The following is a 26,855-nucleotide window of genomic DNA, read 5'->3' on the forward strand; positions in this document are numbered from 1 at the left end:
ATTTAAAAAAAAATATATATATATATTTACATAAGTATTTGGAACCCTTCGCTGTGAGACTTGAAATTGAGTTCAGGTGCATCCTGTTTCCATTGATTATCCTTTAGATGTTTCTACAACATGATTACCAACTGTGGTTAATTGTATTGATTAGACATGATTTGGAAAGGCACACACCTGTCTATATTTAAAGGGCCCACAGTTGACAGTGCATGTCAGAGTAAAAATCAAGCCATGAGGTCGAAGGAATTGTCTGTAAAGCTCCAAGACAGGATAGCGTCGAGGTACAGATCTGGGAAGGGTACCAAAAAATGTCTACAGCATTGAAGGTCCCCAAGAACACAGTGGCCTCCATCATTCTTAAATGGAAGACGTTTGGAACCACCAAGACTCTTCCTAGAGCTGGCCGCACGGCAAAACTGAGCAATCGGAGGAGAAGGGCCTTGGTCAGGGAGGTGACCAAGAACCTGATGGTCACTCTGACAGAGCTCCAGAGGTCCTCTGTGGAGATGGGAGAATCTTCCAGAAGGACAACCATCTCTGCAGCACTCTGCCAATCAGGCTTTTATGGTAGAGTGGCCAAAAATAAGCCACTACTCAGTAAAAGGCACATGACAGCCCGCTTGGAGTTTGGTAAAAGGCACCCAAAGACGCTCAGACCATGAGAAACAAGATTATCTGCTCTGATGAAACCAAGATTGAACTCTTTGGCCTGAATGCCAAGAATCACGTCTGGAGGAAACCTGGCACAGTCCCTACGGTGAAGCATGGTGGCTTCGGGACATGTCTCTGAATGTCCTTGAGTGGCCCAGCCAGAGCCCGGACTTGAACACAGATTGAACATCTCTGGAGACCTGAAAATAGCTGTGCAGCGATGCTCCCCATCCAACCTGACAAGCTTGTAGCGTCATTCCCAACAAGACTCAAAGCTGTAATCGCTGCCAAAGGTGCTTCAACAAAGTACTGAGTAAAGGGTCTACAAATATTTGTTTTTGCTTTGTCATTATGGGTTATTGTGTGTAGATTGACAAGGGGAAAAAATCTATTTAATCAATTTTAGAATAAGCCTGTAACATAACAAAATGTGGAAAAAGTCAAGGGGGCTGAATACATTCTGAATGCTCTGTATTTCAGAGACTGAAGAGGCAGCACAATGACAGCCTCAACAGACCTACTTCCTGCCTGATCTGAACTAGCCTGAGCCTATTACTCATCAGCATTTCTGTGTAACATGCAGCACCAAAAAGGGGAAATCAAATGTAACCTGTCAGGTGAGGTACGTACTGGAGGAATGCTACAGGAAGAGAGAGGGAATACAAATGAGAGGAGCAAGAAAATGTTTTTACACGATTTTATCATGAAGATAACGCTGATTGAAGCTATGTGCTGGTGTTAACTAGTTTATACTGAGATCCTATTTATACATCTCCCAGTTAAAATATATCCTGAGGACTACAGTCCATATGTATATTATACATCCTCAGCACATCTGAACTACATTTCATGGTTACGATCATAGTAACGTCTTTGTTATGATCTTCTTTATGATAACATCTTTGTTCCTGATTCCCACAACTTTGAGGTCACAACAAACCTGTGGTGCAACAAGGCTCAAGGGAAATAGGCAAAGCCCCTCCCAAACAGTACTGCTGGAGTTATATTGTAAAACTGCAGCATTGAGGTTGGCTTCACCAAGCTTCAATACAACAGTCTGACAGTCACTGCTGTTTTTCCAACTAACCTACAGTCCTGATGCTGCTTATCTGTAGCACTCAGAGGAGACGTGAGGTGAAGACAGCACTATGTCATGGAGAAAGGCCTGGAGGAGGTAGGGTACTTACACACACACACAATAAATAGAAATCATTAGCCACCCCTTCACACACACTCATTAGTGCTTTGCTGTCCATGACAGAGGGTTGTTTCCCTCACTTTCCCTTTTGACGACTCAACCCCAGGTCCTCCCCGAGGGTTATAGTGCAGACTTCTTGTAAGGGTAGTCAGGGTTGTTGGGTGACCTGCGTTCTCTGCTAGCCTCCTCGCTAATACTGTTCCTATGTGGCTGCTGGGCCCCTGAACCTGGGGACTCGCCAGTAACCGCCATCTCCTTCGGGCCTTCCCTGTGGGCTGATGACCGCTCCTCATACCCGTCTAGGTTTCCACTGGGGGAGCCACACAAGTTGCCAAGACCGTGAGTAAGGTCGGTCTCATTGTTTGATCGTCCTCTGGGGATGTGTCCTTCCCCAGCCTGGGGACCAGAGGGATTAGCCAGAGCTCCATCCTGCCACTGGGGGGGCAGGCCTAGGACGTCCAGGCGCAGGGGGTCAGAGCTTGCCTCAGCTGCCCGTCCCTGGCTGTCAGACATGTAGGAGGGAGGGTGGCTGGAGGAGCTGTGGCTGTAGAGGTCTGGCCCTGCGTAGGGGGGCAGGGGGTGGCTGGATGTTGTGGTGGTTGTTCGGCAGGAGAAGTCATACAGATCAGGGAACTCTGCCTGGGCCTCCAGCTTTGGCTCTGGAGCGTGCCTCTTGCAGGAGTGACCATGACTGAGGCTGAGGCGAGTGGAGGGACAGGGGCCGGGGGGGAGCTGTGGGGCCGGGTGTGCCATGGGGCCATGAAGTTCGTGACCGTCCCTGTCCCCCATATGGTGCTCCCTCAGGGTCATTACAGAGACACCCAGAGCGATGTCAGGCATGAACTCCCTCATCACAGGCTCCATGCTCAGCTGGAGAGACAGAGAGAAGCACACCAACACGACTAGTTATACATGATTATACATGATCACAGCACAATACACTTCTACAGCTACAATGACCAAAAGCAACAAACACAGCATGACATGTGGACCTTCACCTGTGGTTCTGGGAGCAGGGCTCGGCCCTTGGCCTGGGGGTTGCTGAAGTCTGGAGGTGGAGGCCTGGGGGCGGAGGGGTAGTCTGGGCTGCCATGTTTGGCTGTGGTGTGGAGCTGGAGAAGAGTGTGGTTACAGGGGTAGGAGAAAGAGCGGGTGGGGGGTGTGATGGGCACACGAGGCCTCCAGGCCCCCTTCAGCTGGGCACAGCTGGGGGTGGCAGGGGGGTGGTATGGGGGTGGTGGGGGAGGCAGTGGGGGGTGAAACCCAGCCAGGCCCTCCAGGTCTGAGAACATGCTGTCCATCGCTGGGCTGCTGTTGACCCGACAACGACCTGCCTGGCGCAGGGCCAGAACAGGACTCTCGTCTCCAAAACGCTCCTCTGGGAAAAACTTGTAAGGGTTCTGAGAATAAACAAACAAAACATTTAGCATCCCGAAAACCTTCTACTAGAACACACACACACACACACACGTTATTACGTAGTACACTAAGTGAGTGATACTTTTGTCTTTCAGGGAGGTCCTTAGGACAGAGGTCTCCCTCTAACAAGTCGACAGCCTGGTCCTCCCTGTACCCTACGGGGCTTCCCCCTCACCTGCAGTAGCTCAGTAGCCCCGTCCGCCAGGCCAAACTCCCTCAGCACACGCAGCTGCAGCTCATAGCTGACGGTGGGCCCCTCGCCACAGTTGAGGGCGTAGGCCCTCTGGACCTGGTCGGTGTGACTCAGCTCCTGCAGCCTCTGGACCATCTCCTTAACCACCGCCAGTCTGGGTACTGACAGGACACACCGAGGGTTGATGGGTCATGTCAACGTTTCTAATATGTTATACTAAATGGCTTCCTTATTGGCACCAGTCTTGTCCTCTTACCTGGGATCTCATTGGCTACCACGGACGGAGCGGTGGTCTGGCTGCTGGCCATCTGCTGATGGTTGATCATGTGACAGCACTGTGGCACGGCGTTGTTGACCATGTAGAGGGTGTCTGGCACGTTGGACATGCGCACCAAACGTAGACGCACCAGATCTGTCTGTTCCACCATCATCTCATCCAGCACAGACTGAGTGGAGGAGGAGACGGGTTAGGAGTCGGTCATACCCTGGCCTGACCCAAACCCTCTCACAGAGATGAGAGATAAAATACTCTCCGTTAACCAGCAACCCCTCGATGCGGAGTGTCCTACCTTGGCCTCCTCCACGTATGGAGAGAAGAGACGTGGTCGCACATAGATGCCAGCAATCTTCTGCCGTAACCACGAGTTGGCCTTGCCCCCCTCAGTCGTGGGCAGCATGTCCGAGGGAGGGGTGCTGATCAGACCCCTCTTTGTCTGTGAATGGAAAGAGGGTCATTTAAAGAGAACACACCAAGAAGGTCAGGTCAATCAACAACTAAGCCATTAATAGGGCATAAATGATAGATTGCTGCCAATACATATCGTGCAATCAGAAACTGTATTGAAACATCCATATGACGCGTCATCCATGACTACTAACCGCGTCAGAGAGGACGTCGCTGTTGGCAGGGAGGATGTGCTCAGTGCGGATGAAGGGAAGCAGGGGGGACAGGATCTCCTTCAGCTCCTCCACATCCAGGTCCTTCCTCTTCACCCCCCGCTTGTTCACGCTGTGGGCTGTTCCGCTCAGCACGTTAGGCTCTGGGAAATGAACCCGCCCACAAAACACACACAGTTAGTAGTGATTCTATATATAATTATGTGGTTAGTAAGGCCAACACACACTCGTTATTTTTTAACGATACAGTATTTTTCCAGTCGGGTTCAGAGCCACACAAAAAACAAAAAAATACTGCGATCTACGATCGTGGTGCTTCAGTCTCCCATTTTTAAGGATAAAACTTGGAAAACTAAATGATTTTATAGTCTTTTAGTGTATTTTGGAGGCTCTGGTACTGTAGGTGGGTGCTTTTCCAACAGCCATTAGAAGGCCTGCTCGGAGGGTAATTATAGAGTGTATCATCGTACCCCGGTCTGCCATCCTCTTAATAAGCTGCTGCTCGCCCCACTTCACAACGTACTTGAGAATGTCCTGCTCACTCGCCTGTGAAAGAGAGAGAAGAGGGCAGGGGAGGAGTGCGAGAGAAAAAAGATAGCGTGATGAGAGGGGGATGGTGATAGGGAAGGAAAGGTGTAAGGACAAGGTTAAACATTGTAGTGTGGAGCAACATCTGAAGAGGCGGTTCAGTGAGGAGACTTGAATATGTGTTTGATGGTGTGACACGGTGTAGTGGTGGCTGAGAGTTGTACAGTATTTGTCTGATTGGATTACAACGTTCCACCTCAGCCGTCCTGTGCGACACCCAGGGAGCTTGGCACAGCAGAGCAGACCAAAGCTCAGTTTCAATTAGTGGCCATGTCAGAAGGCAATGCCTCCAGGGAACGTTCTCACTCCGTCTGTACTCCAGACGCTGTGTGTTTGGGTTTGTGTTTATGCAGCCGTGTGCGTGTTGCCACTCTTCACCAAATAATTGTCAACCCAATCATGCCCTAGCTGCCTCGCAGACGGGAGGAACTCTGGGGAGGTGAAAGGGGGAAATTCAAAAAAGACAGTTACATTTTTGTAACCAAAGCACCGACTACAGAGTCATTTGGACAGGATTAAGGATGGGCATTTTAAATGTTTTGACTCTTCAAGTACTTGCATAGTACTAGTGGAAAAATATATGTTAACATTTATCTATATTCCAACAATGCCTAATTTATCATAACCATTACAGATAAATTACAAATTGCCCCATACAGTACATAAATAGTCAATACATTTAAAAAACTATTTAGGATTCATTTATTGAAACTGTAATATAAACTAGTTATATTATAATGGAACACAATCTTCTGGAAGGCAGTAACCTCAGCATTGGCGCTTGTAGAAACCTATGGTTCAATGGCATAACATTGTTCAGTTAATTTAGCAGACAAGAGGCTCTTATTTCCAGAGCCCTATTCACAGTCAAGACACACCTATGTTATAGTAAAAAAACATGTAATATAACAGACTAATATAGAACAGAATATTTTTCCAAAAGTTGCCAGTGCGAAGTGATGCGCATGTTGCTTCTGGAACAGGTGATCATTTGAAACAGGGCCCAATTTGGTAAGGGTTTCATGGTTACGAACCAAAAATTGGTCTACTTTTCGATATACAGACGTTTGATTTAGTTTATTCTGACTGTTCTTTGGAATTTTCCAAATGGATGAATAATTCCACACGGAACACTGCATGGTGATGAATTATGGCTACGGCATCAGTTTGGTGAGAAGCCTACGCTCAGTCTTTATCAAACTCACGCGTTTGCACATTTTCAGTGTGGAACCTGTCTGTGTGTTCAGGGGGTTATAGCCTAGGCTAACCAATTCTAAATGACACTAGCAGTTCGCAAAGTAGCGTAAGTGGAGAATAGACGGGATGCAGTTTTGGAAAAATTGTAACTCGTTGTTGAAACACATTTTCCCAACTTCAATCAACCAGTCCATTTTAAATTTGTGAAAGGTGACATCATTTGGCAAGGAATGTAGCTTGTGTATCCCATCATTTAGATATGTTTTTTTATAGCTATTTATTTCTGTAGGCCTAATGGGAGCTTGCGTGCAAACTCAGCACACGTGTGTTGAGGGAGCAGTCAGAACGCATTTGAGTGATTGAGAAACAGAGGGGAAAGGCAATTTATGGAGAATAACTGTGTGATACTTGGCTTGGTTTCTTTTTTGTTGTGCCCCGCAAATACACATGCACAACTGGAACACTTGAGTCAAACCAAAATAACGTAATCTTCAAGACAACATTTAAAAAAAAAATCGGGACAAAATGTAATTTGTCCAGTCGGGCAGTCACGAAAACCATTCAACCAAATAGTTTTACAGTATTAAAGAAAGAAAAATCTCTGACAGATAGTTTTGCAAGTCTGTTCGAGTACTCGATTACACATGCCCATCCATGACAGGATACGATCTTAGGAGTCTGTGGAGATGCATCCAGTTCAATCACACACACAGCGGCGTGGGCATCTCACCTGTAGGTAGTCTGACTGGATAGCGGTGAGCAGGTGCTCCTTGCTGAGCTCGTAGAGTACGTCAGAGGTCACGACCTGGCTGAACTCCTCACACAGGAAGTGTAGGGCCTGGCGGTGGACCCACTTAGAGCCGTAGGGCTGAGAGCTCCATTTCAGGATGGGAACCAGGCAGTCCAGGGACAGGCTCTCCACCACAATGTCCTCACAGCCTGGGTGAGGAGACAGGAACACAGAGCACAGGGGTCACATACCTCTAACACTCATATCACGGAGTGAACAGCACCTTTAATAGCCTGGTGGTCCAGTCAGTCTGTGCTTCAGCCAACCCCTCTCTGTGTCATGCCAAATATGTATTGCTTGAGTTGGCAGCACAGTATGGGCCCAGGCTACATTTTTGTAAATCTATTGTATGGGAAGTCATACCCTGTCAGAACATTAGTAAGAGTATTAATGGGTGACTTAATTGAACCATAAATATCCCGCCACACAGTCACACAGTGGTCACTTCTGGAGCCATTCAGAAGCCTACAGTAGTTTCCCTCCTATTCATCACTACAGGGAGCACTCCCCCCTTTCCCCCTGCACCCCCCTCCATGCGTTTCCTAAATCAGAGCACATACCAGAACAGCAGGCAGTGGTTTAACACTGTTACACACAACCCCACAGAAATGCCTTTGATACCTTCATGTGTTCCAGTCACTCTACCTCCCGTTCACCACACTAACACAGCAGCCAGAGGGAAGTATGCCGCACACACACACAGTATACACGCACACAGAAAACACATGCACAAACACACACGCTCTCATGCACTCGTATGCATATGCACACACACACACACACATTAATCAAAAACGAATTAAAAGTTGCAGAGGGTTATTAATTATTACTTGATATACTGTAGCCATTTGAACACATCTTGGGTGAAATGGAATTTCAGAAATGGCTATAGTGGCAGTAGCAATTGAGATAGAACTAAAATAAACATCAAACAATCAAATTACATCAACTTGGATAGGAAACTAGTGCATGTCCACAAGGGAACATAAATAATTTGGCTTCATTTTTTGACAGTCAACTCAGTGGAAAATGAGAGCAGGCAGTGCGATGCCAGTGAGAGGCACACAGTGTGCCTCTGAGGCAGACGGAGATACTGGTCTGCTTTGAAGTGGCCCCTGCCCAGGCCCCATACTGCTGGCTCTGTCTTTAGCTTGTGGAGAAGAGCGGAGCAGGCTGCCCTGCCCTAGGCTTAGCTGGGTTATGAGCTCCAGTACCAGTGCTCCTCTGGGACTCTTATCTGTGGGCTGCGTGAGATCTGCTGCACTGCCTTTCCCTTTGAAACTGCACTCTGGGAAATTGGACACTTGACGCTCAGGGAGATGACGCCTGCCCTCCTCTTTAAAAAAAATGTTTTTTTCCCTCCTTCAACCGACACACACAGTTAAAGATACATTTTCCTAGATTTTCCCTTCCTTTACTTTTATTAGCTAGTCAGAGCGATGCAAAGCAGACCCCAACAGTGTTAAACGCAGGATGGAAATCCTGTGTCGTTAAGAGGACAGATGAGGTTGAAATGTGGACGCAGACATTTAGCCTTTTTATCTTCCATAAACAGCCTGAAGTGGGAATAGATTCCACACTTCCTTCCTTCCTTTCCTTCCTTCCCTACCGGTATCTCTTCTCTCTGTATCGCACTCTCTGAGCAGGGATAGACACGTAGAGAGAGACACACACACAGACAGACACAACTTCCTTTGAAAAGGTAAAGCTTCCCCAGTGGAGACCAGCAGCACATGAAAGCAGACAGCTCTGTTCTCTATTAGCCCATTAGAATGCATAGCATCATTCAGCCTTTTAAAGCTTTGCACCCTTAATATGAGCCGGAGATTAGACTGGGCATTATATCTAATACTTAAGCCATTTCCCCTACCTCCTTCCCCTCTCTCTGGCACTATGCATTCACTGCAGCCTAGCAGACTGACTAGAATATCAACACAATGAGCATTATGGCAACTGCATCTGTGAGACGGCAATAACTGAGGATGTGGGCTTGCTGTTTTTTTTAGCTCCATGTTTATGAAACAACGTTTCCAAAGCCACTTAAGACATCAGCAGCACTCAGGACCAGTAAACACTGGTGGACTTGAATCATGTCTGATTACTCAAGTAACTAGAGCTTAATGTTTAGCGGAGGTCTCAAACAAAACAAAAAGGAAGGAGGAGAGACTAAAGAAGAATGATGGGCTTCACTCCGACTGCCTGAGGTCTAAGGCCAACTTCCAAGCAAACCGATTGCCGAGGAGCAACTGGAAATCCCCCTCTGCTTGGAACAATTAGGGTTCACTCATGTAATAGGTCAAGTTCTGCCTGTAACCAAAGATATGATTGATCAGACAGCAATATCACAGACCAAGACTCCTTAAACGTAACAGGAGAAAGTTGAACGGCTGACAGATTCTCCTAATGGAAGGTGCTATGACAGAACTAAGGCTGTTAGTCACACAGGGCCTATCAATAGCCTCTTAAATGCAATGGCAAGTTTAGATATCAATTCTGATCCCATTCACTACCACTCAAACACTTTCACATCAGCAAGCAACTCTGAAGACTGACTGACTAACGTTATTTATTGCCCACCCAATCAATGACTAAAACTTACCGCACAGGAATCATGATTGTAATGGCACGCATGTCTCCACAGATGAGTAATTACTCTCCCGCTCTGTCTGTCTGTGTGTGTATATGTGTAGAAAGGAAAATCTACATTGGTATGCTGATCTACTCATTATCAACGCTCTCACTGTGTTTGAAAAATGAACAAGGCTTTTAATATCGGCCAGGGTAAGTGAGAGTAAGTAAAAGAGTGAGTGAGCGATCTCTGGCTAGGGAGCTAATAGGGTTGATAACTGCTGATGGAGACGAGAGGCTCTCCGATTGAATCCTACCACCAGTGAGTGTACCTCGGCCTGGACACAGCTCAATCAGATGGAGGGGGAGCAGATGAGGCACAGAGAGGAGGAGAAGGAAGGGACTGCTAGCCCGGAGATAACTCGATGCGCATGACAGCTACCCCAGGTCTCTGACAGGAGGCTGAGGTCACTCAAGGTTGTCACATAGAAATTAAATCATGGGTCTTCTCAGCTCATTTGACACTTGGGTGAGCAAGAGTTTTGGCAGCCAACGGCATGTCAGTGGAGGCTCCTCACAGGAGGATAGGGGGGGACCATCCTACTCAGTGAATTTCAGAAAGAGAAATTGTGAAACACCTAAAAAACTAACATTTTTAGATAAAACTATACTAATTATATTCACGTCACCAAATAATTGAATCAAACACACGGTTTTGGAATGAAGGTCTATAGTTGCCTAAACAACACTCTGTTAGGAGCACCCCCCCCCCCCCCCTCCTTGTGGTACATTGACTTCAATACAAAACCTAGGAGGCTCATGGTTCTCACCCCTTTCCATAGACGTACACAGTACACTTCCGGAGGACATCCTCCAGAGCTCTTGCAGCATGAACTGACAGTTGAACAGTTTTGAACAAATTCATTTCTTTAAAAAATTGAGAAGCAGCAGAGAGAGAGCTATATTTTGTTGTATTTTTTTCAATAACTTAGCTAGCTAATGCCGCTAATTTAGCCTACTCAACAACCTGACTCAAACAGAGAGGAATGCTATGTATGTTAGCTAGCTGGCTAAGGCTTTCCAACACTCCAACTCTTCCAAGTTAGGGTAAGCTTTCGGTTTTATTAAATGTATTGCCACCATGGCCCACTGATGTAACTACTAAACTGCTTGCTGTACTCTGTACTGCATGATGGTACACATGGATTTAATTGTGGGTTTACTAATGCGTTAGTTTTAGTAGCTATGTTGACTATGACGTTAGCTAATACTGAGACAACCTAGACTGTGTGTGAAGCGGTTAGCATTTATGTTATGAAGGTTTGGCTTGAAGAGGTTTGTTCACCTGGTCACAGACAGCTGTTTGTGGTGCACTGAAGTTCACAAGCTAAAGGAAATGTGAGAGGAGAGCACGTAAATGCGAGAAGGAACTATACAACAAGGAAAGTGATGCTGTTTTTATGTGGCTGCTGAAATGTATCGGTGATCATCCGATTGTGTTGCAAAATGTTTCTTAAAAACGGAACAAAAAACGGGAATGGACCTACCTGAATTTGTCCAATAGGAACTCTCATTTAGTTTGTAACTGTTTGGAATAATGATTACACTGTCTGTCACCTTGTTCACTCCAATTTGTCTCTCGACCTGTGCACCTACATTATAAACTTTAATTTGTAGGCCAGGTTGGAGCAACCTCACGATGGGTATAGGGAAAATGTGAGTATCATGTAGTTGCCCAAACCGAACAATGTTACATTGGGCTGGGTGAATGGAATATGAGTGACAGCCATCCAATATGCTGTAATGGCCATGATCTTAAAAATAAATAATTGTTCTCCCTAATCTTAAAAACGGCACTGACCACCAGGTGCGTGTGTGTGTGACTGAGCGTGCAGGCATGTTAAAAAGGTTAGGGGTGTCTTTGAGAGGAGGATAACTAACAGAGGAAAGAGAAGAAAAAAAACTGGAGAGATGGAAATGTAATTAACTAAATAAGACGGCTATCGTACAGACGAAATGAGAGGTCCTTGATACACACCACAACATGGGGTTTCATGGGAACTGATGAGATTGTTGCTTCTCTGTGGTCAAGAGAGGGGATATAAATACCCTATAGTAAAGGCTTGGAGGAGGGGGGGGGATTTGAGGGGATGACAGTTTGCCTGGTGCAAAGCTGCCTTGGCAACCCTGAGAGACATGATGGTGTAGGGAGTAGTTTGGAAATCGATAATGTGAACGGGACAATATTGCAATATTATTTTTGCGCTAGTCAGCTCTACCTGCACCAAAACTTCAGTATTTTTCCTTCATCGCTTGTAAATAGTATTTTTCCTTCATCTTCTTTGAAAAGAGAGCCAATTTGTTTAACACTTAATTTCCATGACTGATCAAAACTGTTTTTTTTTCTTCATGGCTCTCTTGTCACTCTGCAGCAATATGTTTGGAACATCGTATCTTGAGGTCCCTGGCAATTCCCAGCCCTCGTACAGGTGTGAGGAAGATCTAGCCAGCTGTGTGTGTGTGTGTGTGTGAGAGCCATCTTTTCTACTGTGCCTTTATAACATGCAAACATGGCGTTGTGCTCCCCATGCTCTTTTAACTGCAACAGCACTTTGAGATTTACAAGAAAAGCTTTAAAAAAAAAGTTATTGTTAATAACATTGGGTTTTTGTTGTAGGACAGACAAAGGTTATAATCTTCCCACTGTCCTGACAGCCCAGTAGTACATTGTTTCCTGTCTGTGATGCAGCTAGTGACAAGAGGCACTAATCCCTGTGTCTGTATGTATTTGATGGAGTGGGTGGGCAACAGCTATGATCGGTGTCTTCTTTACTACCGAATATGTAATACTGTCAAAACCCCACTGATCTCCAGCAGAGATGGAATGTAGCTGTTAAAGACAGATGTGCAAATGGACGCTATTCTTTGACACATCAACCACAGTATGTATGGTTGATATATATATATATAAAAAAATTCAATGATTTTTTGTTTCTCAAATATCTGAACCCATCAATCAGCTGGCAGAAAATGGTGTGAGTGGTTTCTGTTAGTAGCACACCTCACATCCTGATCCCTGCCTAGCGGATGTGAGAAACACCTTCATATTAAAATGAACCTTGCAGGCATGAAGAGGGCAATCCCCCCCCACAGGTTTAAAATCACATCACTCATTGGAATGGGAGGTGATGGTAATAAACTGACAATTTCTACGCTCTTGGCTCCATCTGACCTTCTAGGGGGGGCTTCTGGGTGAACTCCAGTACTCAGAGTGACAGCAGCCAGAGAGAGGGAGAGCAATGGAGAGAGGGCTGCGGTCTTGTGATAAATAAGAGGAGTGATGGGGCCCTGACAGGAGCGCTCGCTGGCTCTGCAGAGATGTGTGTATCAATAAAACTGTCTGTCACTGGAGACCTTCCTGGAACAGGGAGGGAGGACAGAGGAACAGTCCTGAACCGGACATGCTTTTTCCATTTACATTGGCCTAACGTCTGCAGCTGAGAAAAACACAATTTGCACTAAAACAAGCTATCAATATAGGGATTCTGTTCAGAGAGATGTCACCCCCTGGTTACCTTTTGCTCGTTCTTGCATGGACTAATTTAGTTACATTGTTGCATGGGGGACATATTTTGGAGCTGGACCTATTGCTAGGCAACAGTCTGTGGCGTGAGAAGGTTAACCCCCTGAACTCTGTGACCTGTCAAGACGGCTAGTTGCAGTGCCTTCAGAAAGTATTCACACCCTTCGACATTTTCTGCATTTTGTTGTGTTAACAGGGTGGGATTAAAATGGAATGAATTGCCATTTTTTGGTCAACAATCTACACTGAACAAAAATATAAAATGCAACAATTTCAAAGAGTTACAGTTTATAAGGAAATCAGTCAGTCAATTGAAATACATTAATTAGGCCATAATCTATGGATTTCACACGACTGGGAACACAGATATGCATCTGTTGGTCAGATACATTACATGACTAAAAGTATGTGGACACCTGCTCATCGAACGTCTCATTTCAAAATCATGGGCATTAATATGGAGTTGGTCCCTCCTTTGCTGCTATAACAGCCTCCACTCTTCAGGGAAGGCTTTCCACTAGATGTTGGAACATTGCTGCTGGGACTCGCTTCCATTCATCCACAAGAGCATTAGTGAGGTCGGTCACTGATGTTGGGCAATAGGTTTCAGTATGCAGAGATGCAGTTATATGAGGATATCTATCCTCAGTCAGACCCATACCGTCACAGAGCTAAGGGCAATATCACATTAAAATAGCACTCTTAGCATGAAAGATTGACTTTCAAATTCATGATGCGGCCCATTTATCTACCTTGGCTGACCTGATTTAAAGGATTTAAACCATTGAAGCATATTCTCACTAGCTGATACAGGCAGCCTCCCAGATTACCATTCATCCACACACACTGAACAGATTATAAAGGGATCTGGGAAGAACTGGACATGTAGCCCCAGGTTGAGTGTGAACACCAGCTCTCTGTGAACCATTCATTCATATCTGCTCTGAGCTGGAGTGTGACTGGACAGGACAGACAGACAGAGATGGTTGGTACTGTAACTTACCTTGTGCCAGCATGCTGAACTCAAGGAAGAGCGCGATGTGGTAGAGCTCCATGGCCTCCTCAGTGCGGGTGCTAGCTCCTCCGCTGCCCCCAGCCACCAGGACCTGCACCTCCCCCAGGCTCCCGGCCGAGGGGCTCCCCCTCAGCACCAGCCCCAGCTCTACCGCATCCGTGTACATGCAGTGAAGGATGACTCGCACGTACTTCCGCGGGATGATGGACTCGTCCAGCACGATGCGTGTAGGTGTCTGCAGCGTGCGCTCCGTCATCTCCTCCCCTGTGCGGATGCGCCGCTGCAGAAGGTTCCGGAAAAAGGGTGAGCGGGCCGAGAGCACGGCCTTGTGGGCCCTCAGGTCCTTGTCTGGGGAACCCAGCCCCCGGCAGCCTCCTGTGGCCACGCCCCCTCCAGCCCCCCCACTGCTGTAGGCCTCCACCAGCTCCGCATCGGAAGAGAAGCTGAGCAGGGCGTCGTAGTAACACATGTAGTCAAACAGCCCTCTCATGTCTGCCTCCAGGGAGTTGGGCGTGCCGAACTCCTCACTCAGCTGCACCAGCACGTCCACGTTCTGCAGCCTGGAGTCCTCCACCCCACCCACCCCAAACTCCCCCGTGTACAGGTAGTGCAGTAGTGCAGAGAACATGGGAACATCGATACCCGCCGTCTCAATGTCCATAAGGACCTCAGCTCCATACCCCGGAGAGGAGGACAGTAGGGTCTTGAAGAAGGGGCAGCGGGAAGCCAGCACGGCGCGGTGGGCGGGGAAACAGGTGTCCTGGAAGATGAGGTCCACGTCAGTGCAGTACTTGTGCTGGTAAAGGGCAGCCAGGTCACGCTGCAGGCTGGGTGCCTTGGCCCGCGCCAAGCTGGCATGGAAGCTCAGCTCCTTGAGGGAGGCTGTGCCCTCATACTCCTCCACCAGGGCGTTGGCATCACGCACATCCCACCCCGACAGGAGCTCCTTCATCTGGCGGGCATGGTCCGCAGAACGGCTGGACTTACGGCGCTTGATGAACCTCCTCTTGAGGGTGGCCAGGCCCAGGCTCTTCTTCTTCCTGTCATGGGGCTTGTCGTGACCCTGCTCCAGGCTGTACAGCTTGGACTCCCAGCCATAGCCCTGCTGGGAGTATGACGACGTCCCTGCAACACACACACAACATAACACAGAGGTCAGCTGGTTCAAATGTCCTGGTTATTTTTGAACAGGGAAATAAGTTATGAATAAAATCCTAGCATATGATACATGTATCTTGTTTTCCACAGCTGTTTTTTAAATGCGGTCAATTCCTCTGGCTTGGTAGCATTTAGAGTTTGCCATTTCTAGTCTGAAAGCATGACCCTAGGAAACACAATCTGTCTTTTCTCCTAGCCCCGTCATGTGACCTGTTCAGGCTGTCCAGACACACCACTCTGCTCGAGCTCCCTCACAGCAGGCTTGGCACTCCCTTGATCTAGGGCCTCAGGTCTCTCATTTCACAGATAATTCAATGTTATGAAAGGAACAGGCCATCATTATCAAAATGAATCACAAGCATCAATGGGTCTATCTGCTAATAAAGCTGACTTTGATTAAGGCATGGTTGGAATTAGACGGCAACAGGAAGTAAAACATGGACTACAACGTTGTGTGTAAGTTTGGGGGGGGTAGGAAAGTCCCCCCTTCCCCTGTAGTCTTGCAATGCACTTGTCCACCTATACTTGCGTCAGAGGCACCACTGCCAAATAGAAAAGTCTCTCTGCCCTTCCTTCCCTGAGCATCCATCACTGTGACCCACATAGTAGTCATTCTAATACTGTGAATCATCCTCTGTCTACGCCGGCACAGCTAAGCTTACAACCAACAAGCATTAGAACCGCGAAGAACATCCAGTTATTCTTTGCAATCTACAGGGCTTTCAACCCAATCAAATTTCCCTGAGCATGGACCGGTCTCTAGAACTACAGACAAGAAACATGTAACAGGAAAATTACTATAAAAGCCTGGGGTTTTTCGTTAAGCAGACAACACAAAAAATGAATAAGCAGCCACTCCTAAAAGGCCATCAATAAGGCCTGCAGTGATATATAATGAATGAGGAATTGATGCTTGGAGTCTGAAATGGGAATTAACAGAGGCAGCGGTGGATGACTGAACAGTTCTCTGCAAGAGCAGTCAGATCAAATAAAAGTTGAATAGAATGCAGCTTGAACACTTCCAGCCCAGCAACACAGACAGATGACATTCATTTCATAAGTCAAGAAAAAAGAAATACTTCTGACTGACAGAACTCTTGCAAAAAAATCATAAGGCTCTCCAGAGGGTAGTGAGGTCTGCACAACGCATAACCAGGGGCAAACCATCTGCCCTCCAGGACACCTACACCACCCGATGTCACAGGAAAGCCATAAAGATCATCAAGGACAACAACCACCCGAGCCACTGCCTGTTCACCCCGCTATCATCCAGAAGGCGAGGTCAGTACAGGTGCATCAAAGCTGGGACCGAGAGACTGAAAAACAGCTTCTATCTCAAGGCCATCAGACTGTTAAACAGCCACCACTAACACCGAGTGGCTGCTGCCAACATACTGACTCAACTCCAGCCACTTTAATAATGGACAAATTGAGGGGGGAAAATGTATCACTAGCCACTTTAAACAATGCCACTTAATATAATGTTTACATACCCTACATTACCCATCTCATCTCATACTGTACTCGATACCATCTACTGCATCTTGCCAATGCCGTTCGGCCATCGCTCATCCATATATTTATATGTACATATTCTTCTTATTCATTCCTTTACACTTGTGTGTATAAGGTAGTTGTTGTGAAATTGTTATATTACTTGTTAGATATTAGTGCACGGTCGGAACTAGAAGCACAAGCATTTCGCTACACTCGCATTAACATCTGCCAAGCATGTGACCAATACAATTTGATTTGATTTGAAATCTGAGCCTAAAATCAGTTGCTGATTGAAAAGTTACACTGGAAGTGAAAATATCAACTCCAACCTCCCTCCCTCCACAATGACCTGTACATTCCTGTATCATGCATCACATTTAAGTATATCATTTTTCTATGTTCATATTCTTGCCGCGAAGGTCTGTTGAGGTCACTGATAATCAACACTTTGAAGATACTTTACTATAATACCCGTAGTGTATGTAAGAACATTGAGAACCTACCTATGAAGGTCTGCTGTATCTGTGTGTTTCCTCCTATACGAGGGGAGCATGAGTGCGAGTAGCTGGATGCATTGGCACCCATTGTGACTCTTCTTCACTTGTTGTTCTGGGGTCTCCCCTCCTGCATCTTCATTCTGCCCGGGCGAAGCACTTCATTCCTCAGCCATCGGCTCCCTCTCTCAGGGCCAGGTCCTCTGGAGCCTCCTCTGACACCCACGCCCAACCTGCCATGCCTGAGAAGGGGAGATCGGGGGGGGGGGAGTGATTTGATTGTTTTTGAGTAACTTTGTTATTGAGTAAAGTGCCATGTGGATTAAGCCCCGATGAGACTGTTAATACAACTCAAACAGACCATACATCCTGTCCAGGGGTGAAGGAATCTGTTACTCCTGATCTAAACCTCACATTACTAAAAAATAACAATAATACTTTTTCAGACAGAGGATGGACACAGTTTTTGCCCCTGAAATTCCTTTTGAAAATCTAAATCATGAACTTCCTCTTGTATAACACTGCATATATTTGCTATACGTGCAGAGGCTATATGAGGAATAAAAACATCAAAATGTTGATATCATTTCATATCTACATCTAGATTCTAAACCATCCAAAGCTGCTCAACAGTGGCTTAAGGTTAGCACCACTTGAGACTGTTGCACTGTCTCGGCCTGTTGATTGGCAGGCAATAGTAAATGCAATACAGATGTATGGCGATCTTTGTAGGAAACCAGACCCCAGCCCTGTCCAGCCTACCTCTTTTAGACAAAAAGCCCCATACAAACTCCAGCTCAACCGCTCTCTCTCTGCAGGCCCAGCCCTAGCCCCAGTTCGCCCCTGCACCCAACCTCCCTCTCTCTGCAGGCCCAGCCCTAGCCCCAGTTCGCCCCTGCACCCAACCGCTCTCTCTCTGCAGGCCCAGCCCTAGCCCCAGTTCACCCCTGCACCCAACCTACCTCTCTCTGCAGGCCCAGCCCTAGCCCCAGTTCACCCCTGCACCCAACCTCCCTCTCTCTGCAGGCCCAGCCCTAGCCCCAGTTCGCCCCTGCACCCAACCGCCCTCTCTCTGCAGGCCCAGCCCTAGCCCCAGTTCGCCCCTGCACCCAACCTCCCTCTCTCTGCAGGCCCAGCCCTAGCCCCAGTTCGCCCCTGCACCCAACCGCTCTCTCTCTGCAGGCCCAGCCCTAGCCCCAGTTCACCCCTGCACCCAACCGCTCTCTCTCTGCAGGCCCAGCCCTAGCCCCAGTTCGCCCCTGCACCCAACCTCCCTCTCTCTGCAGGCCCAGCCCTAGCCCCAGTTCGCCCCTGCACCCAATCTCCCTCTCTCGGTAGCTCCTCCATTGACCCAACCTGGACGTAACCCTACTCTGAACTGCGTTGGTCGGCAGTTTCTTTGGTTTGAGCTCTGAAATAGTAAGTTAACTGTCTGCAAGTCTTTATGCATGTGAGCAAATACAAGTGACAACTGTTAGTCATGGTGGTCTGCTACGGTCTACTATCAAAAGATAACACATACATTTATATTTTAGAAGACACTCTTATCCAGATCATAGCTTGAAGCAAAACTATGTTTGATACAAATCTAAAGATTATATGACCATCAACAAACCCATCCCACTAACCCCAACAAAGACACGTCCTGACCCTCTGGGAGGCTGGAGGGGAGCTCCAATGCGATGGGAGATCTGCTTTATCTCAGATGGATGTCCCCCCGCCCCCCGGCATGCTAATAAATCACTGTGTTTTCCCCCATAGAGCAGCACTATAACCATCCTCCCAGAGGCCCACTGTAAAACCACAAGCTCTTACTCAACACTCACACAATGGGAAACCAAACATTCACACGAATACACTCAAAACTACTAAAACTGTTTCACATATACTAAGTTATGGTTGATCTTTGTTTCATCCGAGGGATTTTTTTAGTTAACCTTTATTTAACTAGGCAAGTCAGTTAAGAACAAATTCTTATTTACAATGATGGCCTACCCCGGACGATGCTGGGTCAATTGTGCGCCACCCTATGGGACTCCCAATCACGGCCGGTTGTGATACAGCCTGGAATCAAACCAGGGTCTGTAGTGACGCCTCAAGCACTGAGCTGCAGTGCCTTAGACGTAACTAAAAATAAGCCAGGCTTCAGGGAGAATATGGACTGGATTTGTGTAGAGAATTTTTATATCTAGGATAGAGGAAAAAACCCAGATGTGCTGTCTTGTTTACAAAAGGTCCTCTGAGGTGCAGTAGAAAGCAGAGCAGCAATGCATCCATCACATCAGCCAAACAACACACTCCCAACTTTACAGCCAGAGTCCAAAACAATCATCTTCAAGAACCACATTTTCCACTAGGATCCTGGAAGCATATCTTAATGTTTGTAAAACAACAATTTCCTTGAGACCTGGACACTCGATGTCTCCTCAGCATCCCAAGTCTAACTCCACTCTCTCACTCTGATGTTGAATAGGCAGAGGAATGATGTCTGGGGGTGTGGGGGAGGGACACAGATTGGCTGGAGCAGGGTGCTGGGACGGGCCGGAGTTGGGTTTAGGGAGGGGAGTGGCAAGATGAAAGGCAAGGTGAGCTGGGCTATGTGTCACTAATGAGAGGTGACAGGGGAAAGGCCTCAAGCCATGGCCCTCCCCATGCCCTCTCTTCCACTCTGTAGCTTGCAAACACACACACACCTCACCACAGTGGACTGGGTCGCTGTATTTAATCTGCCACTTACACTCTAAGAATAAAAGGTTCTGCATAGAACCAAAAAGGGTTCTTTTGTTTGCTTCATATGACACCCCTTTGTAGGATTCTTTAATCGGAAACCCAGGGGTTCTTCTTCACTGAACCAGAATTAGTTCCATATAGAACCTTGGATTCCATTTAGGATTCTAAATAGAAACTTAAGGGGTGCCATATGTGAAGCAAGCATAGAACCATTTTATGATCTATCCAAAACCTTTTTTGCTAAGAGTGTACAGAGCATCTCAGCCTCCCACAGCACATTACCATACAAAACACCAGGCAGGAATAGGACCAATCTATTATTCAAATGACAGTCAAGTCATTTTATCAATAATTTATATGGATTTCCTTATCAGAGCGCGTAGGAATAGAAAAAAGGAGACAGGCATATCTCTGGGTTCTACTCATATCTTCCTAAAATTCCAGCTCTCCCAAACCCCTCCTGTTCAGCCTTTATCAGATCACCAACAGTGGCTGTCATCCCAGAGTCCAGCTCACACGTGCGCACAGCCATGAATTTGTATAAGGGAGACAGTAACAATTGGGATGATTTGACCTACTAAGTACTCTATAGTCAAAGCAGATGCAAAATGCCCATTTGACTTCTGTTTATACAATCCCCCTATAGTCCAGAGTTGCAGATTGGTCTAGTTTTTCCAAATGGTTACTGCGCAAATTCGTTCTATGATCCAAAAGGCACTGCACATTGACCAATCACAATGCAATTGACACCAAAGATAGACAGTTGATGACTGAAACACCAGCAGCAGAAAAGAGACAAACATTCACTTCATTGTAGCATATTTTATCCTCTTTGAAAGGCGTCAACATCTTAGCAAAATTGATGCTATGTTATATGCATTTCCCTGGCATCAATAAAGCACCAAGGCCATGAACTAATAGTAAACTATATCAGTTCAATCATTCACAAGGCAATATATTAGCCTTTAGCGCTCCATGCCCCACAGGGAGTTTCTCTTCATTTACTTACAATGAAGATGTAGAAGGCTATTGATTTCTAAAGCATTCTCTATTCATTTGGGTTGCACTACCAGTTTATCGCTCAAACATCCATCCAATCAGCATTACCATAAAACAAAGCAGTCCCAAGATCCCATCAAAAAGGTCAGGATGTGTGACTCCCTGACCTGGAAATTGAAGTTTGGGACATCACAATGCTATTCTAATAATAATGGTATTTTACCAAGACACGTCAGCCAATTGTTGAACAGGAGAGTGAAGGGGGAATAACAAGTAGTCTCTCCCTGCGTCATTTTCATTGTGTGCTTTACTACTGTGCTAACTAATGAGCCGGACTCACACTGTCTGAGACAGCATGTCCCCTCCCCTGCATGTCCCTATATCTGGGGCCTTTGCTACTGTATCAGAGAGGTTTAATAAGCCTTCTAATGAAGGGCTGGGATAGCTTGGGGGTGGGGTGGGGGTTACTATAGAGCGGGACACAGAGCTTGTTAGTATGATGACCACAGGGTCAGCCGTGAAATTGATGTGTCTCGGCACCTTCTGCTGAGCTCAGACCTGACCAAGACATCTTTACCCGAACTGACATAATGGATCAATCACCATTCAGTCAGTGACAGGATACACTCTTTCACTCATTTTGTGACCATTTCCAGTACATCTTGACATGTGGCTAGTTTCCTTGTCGTTCTGAAACATTGCCATAAAATGTCTGTTTCACTATGTTGGACAGATTTGGGCCAGAGCTCAGCACAGTCTATTCTAAAGAAAGATGTGAGAGCTGACCTGGATTTTATTATTTTCCCTACTTTTTCCTCAGGTTTATGGTCTTTCGTTAGACGTTCTGCTGAGTCGACAGGCCTAAATGTTTTTGCAGCATAAACTCACTAATCAGGAACAGAACTCTACACATTTCACTCTAAAAGGGGCAGTAAGAAACATCCAGCGATTTGTATTTATGTAGTCTGTGAGTCACTGGGACAGACTTACAGGGCCATGTCACAAACTGCTTAGCTCTGCAGTGCTCTGGTCCATCAGGCCAATCAGTTGAGCAGTGCAGCCGTTCATTCTACTGATTACAGCCTCTGTTAGGACAGCTACCATAAACGGACAGAACAGACCAGAAAACAGAAGCACACTGGAGTGGTGCGCAGGGTCAGCTGTTTGTTTACCCGCACGCAATTGCTAATAACTCATCCGCACCCACCAACTATATGCGATAAAGTGAACATCTGAGGCCCACACCCAACCCACTAATATAGGAATTGTGCTATAGGCTAAAGTCAGACTGCATAATGATTTTTTGACAGGGGGTGAAGGATTTTGTTTTGCCTGATTTAGATATGTTTCTACATTTTGATAGGCTATTTGTTAGTCAACTTGTCTATAATTAGATACATGTAGCTTCCCTTTTGTCATTATATGTTGCCCTAGAAGACTAAATAAAACCTTGCTCAACAGAATAATGTAATAGATCGATAGAATGAACGCTACAATCTGGTTGACGTCGGTAAAGTTCTCTGTCATCTTTCGAGGAAGCAAGGATGTTTAGGTACTGGGAAGGAAATACAATAAAGCAAAAACAACAGGAAAGATTTTCTGTACAACGTGTCCAAATGACATCAGCTTGACCGGTTGTCAGGAAAAAGAAAGCTGTGAAAACGACCCAATGTGTTTCTGATAAAATGTCAGTTCGGCTTCAATAAATATTTTACGTGGTCGAAATACTATCAGCATTTATGGTGATGACAGCTCCTCTACAGACCGTATCGAACTGAGCATTGCATTCTCTTAAGATGCAGGAAGAAAGAAATCATATTCCCACCTCCAAATGATGCCTATATTTGGTGTATAACTGTTATTATTAAGACTATAGCCCTATTTGCCCAGAAGTAGTATTACTAGAAAACGTGATGTATTTATTACCCCAAAATGTCCGTTATTCCAGAGGACGATTCGGATGGGATAAGTTTTCCAAACTGCCCCCTGTAATTGACAGTTATGACAGAAGCCTGGAGTTTCTTTTCTAGGTGTGCAGATATTTCAAGTCCAGGCGGTAACAGGCTACACTGATAACTGAGGTTGGTTCCCAAGTTTCTAAACCATACCAAACCATCTTTGGTATAGTGTCACCATAATATTTGAATTGAGGATGTGTGATCATAAACTAGCACCCTGACAAAACAAATAAACTAAGGACACAAAAAGGTGGTCTTCATGTCAAAGCAACTCGTGGAAGCTAGTGAGCCTCTGTTATGCTCTGTGTGCAAATTAATGACCTCATCATTCAACAGTCTACCTTGGCATTACAAACAATGAAGGAACTGGATATCTATGGTAAACAGGCCTGAGCCTGAGTCTTCAGCCAGACTCTCAGGGTGACATTCAACATCTTGGGAAACAAAGCACTGACCTGCTTTTCCCAAATTTGGGTCAGCGTTCAACAGGAACTTTATTTGAGAATAAATCCACTGTTAATAACTTACCACCTTCAGCTCAATCTCTCCAATTCAGATGACTTACTTTGGCTAATTTCCTTGTGACAGAAGATATGTAGACCATGCACTTCAATATTGTGGGATATTTCTCAGGTTATGCAATAGTTGTCATTTCTGAGTAACTGTCTACATTTTACTCTGTTGCCCAGATAAAATAATACATGTCTTTATCTAGAAGGAAGGAAAGCAGGCACCTCAAGGACACAAATATATGGAAGCAGATAACTAATGGCCTTTGTCATGTTATAATGTATATTGGCTTTAGGCCACAGAGTAATTGAGTAAACATAGTTTTCATTGATATCTAGGCTCTACACATTCATCCTCACATTGCAAGAAGGATGCATGTGCCTTACTCAAATTATTATTATTTTTTTTTTAAATGTCCCAGCTTTCTTAGGACAATATAGGGCAAACCAGTCATGGCATCATTCTAATCAGATGCCTGTGTGAGCCATTCTGATTAATCTCAATTACATAGTGGTGGATTTCACACTCCATAGGCTCCTATAACCTAAACATCCTATAGTTATAGGATACAGACAACTAAACATTCTGCTGCCTGAGGTATGCCCTAACAGACTAAATTCGAGTTGCCATAGTATAGGTTCTTAAAATGTTTACTGTTGCAGTCAAATTCAAGTTTGATACATTGATCTGCCAACGATGGCAAAACAAAAAAAAACATTCGAATTTTTGACATTGCCAGAAATGGGGAAACCTCTCATTTCAACGCCGCATCAGTCACTTCAACAGTAGGCTAAAGAGGAAATGTAGCTAGGCTACATTATTGCTATAGCGCGATCCGCCAACAACTAATTGGATAGGCCTACAGTGTCGATAATGTAGCAATAAATAGCAACAAATGTTTAACTATTTGTTAAATTAGTTCGTTTTTTTATTTTTTATTTTACAATTTAACAAATGTTCTTGTTAGAGGAATAGCATATGGATCGGACCTTTCAGGGTAGCTGCATCGTAGCCTACAAATAAGATACCTAACTTAAGCCATAACATGAATGTCGTGGAAAGGCTTTGTTAGTATTGTAAGCCATACCACGGAGCCATTGTTGCCTTGCTGACAGCATTTCGATTATTCCTGCTAAACCCGTCGCATGCCAGCGTCGTATCATGGAATAGCCTACGCTCGACTGAATCGGAAACAATGACTCACAGTAAAAATGGACATTATAGCAAACAAGTTGAGTGATAAAAATAAACATTTCGGTAGCATGTTAGCCATGTTCATAACCCTGTAATTAGCCTACATGTCGGTTTCTACGTCCGCTTTGAGTTGCTCTTGGGAGACTTGACAAGTTCTGTAAAAATAAATATCTGGTCAAAAAGGCATTTGGACCTGCGATAGATCGTTGATTGAATAGTTTAAGGTGTCACTGTACCTTGAGCAGACTTAGCTTCTTTCAGAAATTATTCTCCCTTTTAAGTGGATTCCCGAATGAAGTTGTGATGATTTCCTTGTAGAAAAAAAATTGTCTTAACCTACGGCACAACTCCCCTTTGTAACACCGATCATTAAGCATAAATCGACGCCAAATACACAGAGAGAATCCTACATGTGCCTTTAGATCCACTTTGCCTCGACTTTTCAGCAAATTGCAAGTCCTTTTTCCGAGAATAGAAACTCAAGACGTGTTCCTTAGCTTGGATTGATTTTCCTTAAAAACACTCAACCTTGCTCGGCGCCTGGTTGGGTGGTGTGGCCTATCCAGACGCTGTTTGCTGACTGGTTCGAATCTGGAATTGTCAGCTTGCGAGCGCCGTCTAGCTGTATGTGCAAGCAATACAGGCCAATTTGATGATAGGCCTTCGCTCCAGTTTTCATGATATACATTTTTTAAAAGTTAATTCCCATACAGAATTTACCCCATTGTTTTGCCCAGAAGGCTCAGACTTTTCTGTTTCCAAACTCTGGCCGGCACCCTAGTCTCACTGGGCCATGGCTCCGGCAGACTTGCACTTTGGGGCCAAAGCCAGGACACCAGAGTGGCGCAGCTGTCTGCTTCGAAAAGCCAAGTTAACAAACAGATCACTGACCATTTCGAATCCCACCGTATCTTCCCCGCTGTGCAATCCGGTTTCCGAGCTGGTCACTGGTACACCTCAGCCACGCTCAAGGTACTAAACGATATCATAACTGCTATCGATAAAAGACAGTACTGTGCAGCTGTCTTCATCGACCTGGCTAAGGCTTTCGACTCTGTCAATCACTGTATTCTTATCGGCAGACTCAACAGCCTTGGTTTCTCAAATGACTGCCTCGCATGGTTCACCAAATACTTTTCAGATAGAGTTCAGTGTGTCAAATCGGAGGACCTGTTTTCCGGACTTCCGGCAGTCTCTATGGGGGTGCCACAGGGTTCAATTCTCGGGCAGACTCTTTTCTCTGTATATATCAACGATGTCGCTCTAGCTGCGGTTGATTCCCTGATCCACCTCCACGCAGACGACACCCTTCTGTATACATCTGGCCCTTCTTTGGACACTGTGTTAACAAACCTCCAAACGAGCTTCAATGCCATACAACTCTCCTTCCGTGGCCTCCAACTGCTCTTAAACGATAGTAAAATTAAATGCATGCTTTTCAACCGATCGCTGCCCGCACCCGCCCGCCCGACTAGCATCACTTCTCTGGACGGTTCTGACTTAGAATATGTGGACAACTACAAATACCTCGGTGTCTGGCTAGACTGTAAATTCTCCTTCCAGACTCATATTAAACATCTCCAATCCAAAATTAAATCTAGAATCGGCTTCCTATTTCACACACGCTGCCAAGCATACCCTCGTAAAACTGACTATCCTACCGATCCTCGACTTCGGCGATGTAATTTACACAATAGCCTCCAACACTACTCAGCAGCAAACTGGATGCAGCCTATCACAGTGCCATCCGTTTTGTCACCAAAGCCCCATATACCACCCACCACTGCGACCTGTATGCTCTCGTCGGCTGGCCCTCGCTTCATATTCGTCGCCAGACCCACTGGCTCCAGGTCATCTATAAGTCTTTGCTAGGTAAAGCTCTGCCTTATCTCAGCTCACTGGTCACCATAACAACACCTACCCGTAGCATGCGCTCCAGCAGGTATATCTCACTGGTCATCCCCAAAGCCAACACCTCCTTTTGCCGCCTTTCCTTCCAGTTCTCTGCTGCCAATGACTGGAACGAATTGCAAAAATCGCTGAAGTTGGAGACTTATATCTCCCTCATTAACTTTAAGCATCAGCTATCTGAGCAGCTTACAGATCACTGCAGCTGTACATAGCCCGTCTGTAAATAGCCCATCCAATCTACCTACCCCATATTGTTTTTATTTACTTTTTTGCTCTTTTGCACACCAGTCTTTCATCATCTG

At 45.8% G+C, this 26,855-nt stretch overlaps 1 protein-coding gene across 2 annotated transcripts; it reads right to left on the reverse strand.

The window, feature by feature from the left end:
- Positions 1-1,337: 1,337 nt before the first annotated feature.
- On the reverse strand, positions 1,338-25,224 carry LOC139375183 (BTB/POZ domain-containing protein 7-like). 2 transcript variants are annotated; one of them, XM_071116739.1, is made up of 12 exons: positions 25,053-25,115; positions 24,879-24,953; positions 17,261-17,493; positions 14,091-15,227; positions 6,877-7,085; positions 4,832-4,907; positions 4,344-4,504; positions 4,034-4,177; positions 3,721-3,910; positions 3,447-3,625; positions 2,851-3,252; positions 1,772-2,722 (listed from the first exon to the last, which is right to left on the reverse strand). In XM_071116739.1, the coding sequence occupies exons 3-12, from the start codon at positions 17,340-17,342 to the stop codon at positions 1,973-1,975; spliced, it is 3,330 nt and encodes a 1,109-aa protein (XP_070972840.1). In that variant the 5' UTR covers positions 17,343-17,493; positions 24,879-24,953; positions 25,053-25,115; the 3' UTR covers positions 1,772-1,972. The 2 variants fall into 2 exon arrangements, with proteins under 2 accessions (XP_070972839.1, XP_070972840.1); XM_071116738.1 differs by having other exon boundaries at positions 1,338-2,722; positions 24,879-25,224.
- Positions 25,225-26,855: the final 1,631 nt, after the last annotated feature.

The sequence above is a fragment of the Oncorhynchus clarkii genome, chromosome 19 (genome assembly GCF_045791955.1).
Source record: "Oncorhynchus clarkii lewisi isolate Uvic-CL-2024 chromosome 19, UVic_Ocla_1.0, whole genome shotgun sequence".
In the NCBI taxonomy this organism is placed as follows: domain Eukaryota; kingdom Metazoa; phylum Chordata; class Actinopteri; order Salmoniformes; family Salmonidae; genus Oncorhynchus; species Oncorhynchus clarkii.

Bases quoted from the DNA above. Each gene is read 5' to 3' on its own strand.
- LOC139375183 (XM_071116738.1), bottom strand. From the start codon at position 17,342: ATGGGTGCCAATGCATCCAGCTACTCGCACTCATGCTCCCCTCGTATA. The intron at 4,505-4,831 runs GTACGATGATAC...TTCATTTCCCAG, and splicing joins TAAGAGGATGGCAGACCGGG to AGCCTAACGTGCTGAGCGGA. The intron at 3,626-3,720 runs GTAAGAGGACAA...GTGTCCTGTCAG, and splicing joins GGTAGCCAATGAGATCCCAG to TACCCAGACTGGCGGTGGTT.